The following is a 6,000-nucleotide window of genomic DNA, read 5'->3' as shown; positions in this document are numbered from 1 at the left end:
GACATACCTATAAAATAAAATAACAACATCTTAAAAAGTTCTTGTAGTTGACATCAGCAGCAATGGAGTAATAAGAAGTGAGTGGGGTGTGTGTGGCTTTGTTGATAGAGTACTCCTTTAGCAAGTGTAGGATCCTGAGTTTAATCTCTGTATGTTCAAACTCAGCACGGTGGTGAATTCATATAATCCTAGCACTTGGGAGGGAGATAGAGGCGGGAGGATCAGAAACTCAAGGTCAGCTTTGGTTGCATAAGTATTTTGAGGACAGCATGAATGCTTATGAGCCCCTCTCAAAAGACGATCAATAAAATAGAGAATGGGAGCTGTACACCGTGTGTTTCCACCTGTAGGTCATGCTTTCATAGACATCTTTCAGGGCACACTTATAGTCTTCTACTAATATGTGTGTGACCTCGTTTAGGTAGCACAGACACTAGAATTTTAAAAAGCCCTATGCATGCATGAGAGAGACAGGGAGACAGGGAGAGGGGGCACACAGGTGCTGTGGTATGTGTGTGTGCCTCCGTAAGACAATTTTCAGGGATTTTTCTCTTTCCACGGTTGGTTTTGGAATTAACTCATGTCATCAGGTTTGAGCAGCAAACACTTTTATCCACTGAGCCCATTTTCTGTCTGTTCTTCCCTTTTCTTTTTCTTCCTCCTCCTCCTCCTCCTCCTCCTTCTTCTTCTTCTTCTTTTTTTTTTTTTTTTTTTTTTGAGATACATCTCAAATATCTCATATATCCCATGCTGTTCTTGAACTCCTGACAAGGATGACCTTGGACTTCTGATCCTTCTGCCTTTACCTCCTGAATGTTGGGTTTACAAAAAGACCTTACACTATCCCCTGCAGTGCTGGAGATCTAAGTCAAGGCTTCCTGTGTGTGAAGCAAGAACTCTACCAACTATGCTAATTGCCAGCCTGCCTTCCTCCTCCTCCCATCTCTCTCTTCTCTCTCTCTTCCTCTCTCTCTCTCCCTCTCTCCCTCTCTCTTCTCTCTCTTCTTTCTTTCTTTCTTTTTATCTTTCTTTCTTTTTATCTTTCTTTCTTTCTTTCTTTCTTTCTTTCTGTCTGTCTGTCTGTCTTTCTGTCTTTCTTTCCTTCTTTCTTCTCTCTCTCTCTCTCTTTCTTTCTTTTTTTTTTCTGAGACTGTATCTCACTTTGTAGCCCAAGCAGGCCTGGGACTAGAAATCCCCCTGCCTCAGCTGCCTTGAGTGCTAGAATTATATGTAAGCACCATTGCCCCTAGCTAAAATGAATCCTTCTTGGTTACTCCGGCAGCTTGAACTAACTGGATATCATCTGCTTTCCTCTGCAGGCGCTCCACCTGCCCGTGAGTCTCTGAGAGCATCATGTCCATCTGTGCCTCTTCTCACAAGGATTTTTCTCAGCTGCGGCCTACGCAAGACATGGAGATCAAAAACTCACCATCAAGCCTTACTTCCCCCGCTTCTTATAACTGTAGCCAGTCCATCCTGCCCTTGGAGCATGGCCCCATCTATATCCCTTCCTCCTATGTAGAGAGCCGTCACGAATACTCAGCCATGACATTCTACAGTCCTGCTGTGATGAACTACAGTGTCCCCAGCAGCACCGGTAACCTGGAAGGTGGGCCTGTCCGCCAGACCGCAAGCCCAAATGTGCTATGGCCAACTTCTGGACACCTCTCTCCTTTAGCCACCCACTGCCAATCATCGCTTCTCTATGCAGAACCTCAAAAGAGTCCTTGGTGTGAAGCAAGATCACTAGAACACACCTTACCTGTAAACAGGTAAAGTCCTGCAAACCATGGGTGGCGGCATGATCCTTTCTTTACAGGTTAGCATGAAGAAAGACGTGCTAGAAAAAGGTCTTTACTTTGTCACCTGCATTCTTAGGACACTGGAGACATGTTGCTCTGTCCTGCTCTGATATTCTAGTTCTTAATAAGTTATGCTTATGGATGGATACTATGGAGAGAGTTCACCATAATGAATAATGGTCTCTTTATGCAGCAAACATCAAACTTCTATCAGTTTGGTTTAGGTGAAGGTGTTGGGTTTTAAGTGGTTTGTTTTATTTTGTTTGGTTTGTTTGGTTTGGTTTGCTTTTCACAGTCAGATTAGAGTCTTAGTGTAAGATGACAGGTTCCTTACTGTTGATGACAAATTGTCTCCAGGATGAAAGTAGCCATGGTAACACTACAACTTCCACGAGGTAGCCATGCAAAGCCAGGAAAGCTAATGGGCACAGGCTTTAGTGATGAGCTGAGGTGGTGCTTTGTAAGGAGCAATGAGAAACCAACTGTAGGATTCTGTTGAAAAGATCTGAAGTTAAAACAAGTTGAACTCCGAATGCATGGTCGCTTCTGTCTAATTTGTAAGGTTTTCAACTCTACCGATGGCTGTGGAGGGAGAGGAGAACATATGAATGAGTGACTGGAAGAAACGGAGGGCTGGAAGAGAGAACCACGTTAGGACACACTGATTCTTAAATGCATTACTTGTAGGGTGTGATGGTGCATACCTTTGATCCCTGCACTTACAAGCCAGGTCTAACCTAGTCTAAGTTCCAGGACAGCCAGGGTTACATAGAAAGACCCTGTTTCAAAAGACAAAGCAAAACAAAAAAAAATTTTGTAACAATATTTATATATAATAATAACAATATTATAGCAATATTTCAAATATTGTTATAAATCTTAGAGGAGACAAAAGCTGGAGGGCCTATCTCAGTGCTAGAGGCATGTTTAACATCCTCAAGGCTCTGGGTCTAACCTGCTGCACCCCTAAACCCAGAACCTCTGAGCAAACCAAACCAAACCAAACCAAACCAAACCAAACCAAACCAAAACAACCTTTAAGAAAATACACAATAATTTATTTTTTTCTCCTTAATATTTTTATTTATTGGTAAGCTAAAGAAACAAATATAAAAGCTGTAGGTTGTGGCTGAAGACAAGCATTTTTAACGTACCTCTCTTTAAAGGGTGAAGTTTGTTTTTATCGTTTCTGAACTAGCAATAGCTCTACTATCTCCCTCCCCAAAAGAAACATGTCCTGGCAAATCAGCTCCTGGGCAGAGTGTGCAGCTGCCCCTGCTGCTCCTCTGCTGGACAATTCCTTCTTAGAGCTACGGATCCCAGCCCAGCCCTGAGCTGCCTGCTTCGTAGCCTTCTGAGGGCTACGAAGCCTTCTGAGGACTCACCACGTAGGCTCTTAAATGTCAGTCTCCCCTGCGCTGGAGCTCCCTGTGATCCGATATCAGGTTTCCTGGAACATATTTATCCCTAGCCCTGGAAGGCAAAGAGATTAAATTTGACCAAGTTCATGCTATTTTTTTTTCTGCCAAGCCCTTCCCCTCTCTTGTGTGTCTTTTGACAATGGCTGTGTTCTCTGCTCCCCCAGAGAGACACTGAAGAGGAAGCTTAGCGGCAGCGGTTGTGCCAGCCCTGTTACTAGTCCAAACGCCAAGAGGGATGCTCACTTCTGCGCTGTCTGCAGTGATTACGCATCTGGGTATCATTACGGTGTCTGGTCCTGTGAAGGATGTAAGGCCTTTTTTAAAAGAAGCATTCAAGGTACAAGACAATGATAAATCATTCCTCTAGTATTCACACTTTGGCTTGCAAGCAGTTTTGCAGAGATGATCTGATATAAATGTCACCCTTGGGCTGGCTTACACTTCATGAACGTGAGCAGCTTAGATGTGTGTGTGTTTGGGAGTGGGTTGAGTGGGGGTGTATAGATGTTTGGATTGCTTGTTTCTACCCCAGATTATAGGGGTCAGAAAAGATATCTATTTATAACCTTATAAAGATAGTGCTAGGAAAAAAAAATCTGTGCTCATCAAAGAATGCCTGTCTGTCTGTCTGTTCAATTTTTCCTAGGTCTAATATAGGGTATGCTTATGTCATGACGGTGGGCTGGCATTTAACTTTAATGTTGGTTTGTTTATGAGACAAGGTCCCATGTAGCCCAGGATGACCTTGAATCCATTATTTAATCATCAAAGATCCTGAACATAGGATCCTCCACCTCCACAGTGATCATAGACATCCACCACTAAGCCCAGTTTGTTCGGTGCTGGACGTGGAACTCAGGGCTGCTTCCTGCATGTGAGGCAGGCTCTCTACCAACTGCGCTATGCCCCTAAGCCACACTGTACTTCCTGACTTTACCATTCTTCATTTCATGGTTTTCAACTTTCCTTGCCAACTTGGTCGGTAAAGCTGCCTGCCTGCGTCTTAGTGCAGTGGGGCTGTGTGGTGCCAGGCTTCCCATCAGGACCAGACTCGCTGACCTCTCCACAGAGTGAGGCGCCATCAGACCAAACCCTGTAGTTTCTCTCCTGGGCTGTGGGGCACAGAGAAGGGATCAAGGACAGGGGTTCCTTACCACTTCTGGGCTAGCTTAGGGCATGGCTTACTTTTAAAAGCTTATTCTTTTAATTCTGTTTCCTTTTGAAATCCTTTCAACAAGTATTAGTGGAACTGTGTATTAGGTTGTGCGACACAGGAAGACAATGCAGTGAATTCTATTTTGTTCATTGCTGGTGCAAAACCAGTTTCTTGAATGACAATTTGTAAAAAGCATTAGGCTCACACAATGCGTAGAGGTATATTCTGTATGTGTGTGTGTGAACTTATGTGCATGCACACATGTGAGCGTGTGTATTTGCATACATGTATGACTGTGTGTGCATTGTTCTTTGGAAGCTAGAGGTAGGTCATCATTTGATATCTTTCTCAATTTCTCTTCACCTTATTTTTAGAGTCAGAGTCTCTTATTGGACCAGTTGCCACCCAGGCAGCTCTGAGGGTCCTCTTGCACCCACTGCTGGTGTTACAGAGGTGATCCTAGCTCTTACATTGGTGCCAGGGATCAAACTTGGGCCTTTCATGCTCTGTGACTAAGTCACTTTAAGCTTGTCCTTATACTTGACTGACCGAGCCATCTCTCTAGCCCTGGTGTTCTTTCTCACATTATGGGATTGGCATTTCCTGTTGTTGAAGGTCTAAAAGCTTTTCTCACAGTCCTTAACATTCAGCCTTATAGATTAATTGCCTTGTCTTTAGTGTTGAAGATACTATCGGTTATTTTTATTGTTTCAGATAATGCTATGATTTATATTTGTTTATAAAACATTGGGAAAACGTTTTCCTCTGGATGTAGTCTCCAAATGGTAAGGCCCGAATGCTGTGCTAATGTTTAAAGTTTCCACCCACTGTCTCCACTCCTTTCCCATTTTTGGTGGGCATCTCATATAACCCAAGCTGGCCTCAAATTTGTGGCTGGCCTTGACCTCCTGAGCCTCCTGTTTCCATCTCCCAAGTGCCTAGATTACATATGTAAGCCACCATAATTGCCTTAATGTTTAAAATTCTTGGTAGGTGTCTTTCAATTATTTTTTTAGAAAGGCACAGACATTATTTTTTCTATTAGTGAACTGTGAATGTGTTTTGTTGTTGTTTGTTTTGTTTTGAGGCAGGGTCTCCTGGAGCCCAGGCTGACTTTGAACTCATGACCTTGAACTTCTGATCCTTCAGTGACTACTTCTCTAGTGCTGTGCTTACAGGAGTGTGCTATCATGTCCAGATTATGTGGATGGAACCCAGGGCTTTGCATGCTAGGCAGGGACTCTAACAAAATGAGCCACACTCCCAGTCCCCTGAGGGTTTCATTTTGTTTTTTTACCAAAGTGTTGATAGCATTGAGACTATCTTTTTATTTTTATTTTTTGTACATTGCATAGCTGTTTAATTTGACCTTGAACTAACTATGTAGCTTTAAACTCTTCCAGCTTCTATCTCTCAAGTTGACATGTAGAAATATCTAATCATTACATGGTTAAATCCTATCAACTTTAGAAATATAATTTTTAAACTTAGGTCTTTTGACATTGGGAAACTATATCAACTTGTACTTAATTTGTGGTGGTTGACTTTTACATGGTATTATTTAATTGAAAGAGAAACATTTTGGTATATTGAATAACATAATAATCAATATGTTTATCCC

At 42.5% G+C, this 6,000-nt stretch overlaps 1 protein-coding gene across 3 annotated transcripts in view; it reads left to right on the top strand.

The window, feature by feature from the left end:
• The first annotated feature begins 1,353 nt into the window (after window positions 1–1,353).
• The window catches only part of Esr2 (estrogen receptor 2), a 43,464-nt gene continuing 38,817 nt past the window's right edge, over window positions 1,354–6,000 (top strand). For 2 of the 3 annotated variants that reach the window (XM_021179259.2, XM_021179258.2), the window contains exons 1-2: window positions 1,354–1,772; window positions 3,388–3,560. In XM_021179259.2, coding sequence (XP_021034918.1) covers window positions 1,354–1,772; window positions 3,388–3,560 — 592 coding nt within the window. The remainder of the gene's footprint in view (window positions 1,773–3,387; window positions 3,561–6,000) is intronic. The other variant, XM_021179260.3, reaches the window with a different exon arrangement.

This window comes from Mus caroli, unplaced genomic scaffold (genome assembly GCF_978045245.1).
Source record: "Mus caroli unplaced genomic scaffold, Mus_caroli_1 scaffold_14, whole genome shotgun sequence".
Taxonomy (NCBI): Eukaryota; Metazoa; Chordata; class Mammalia; order Rodentia; family Muridae; genus Mus; species Mus caroli.
This window is presented reverse-complemented; position numbering and strand designations above follow the sequence as displayed.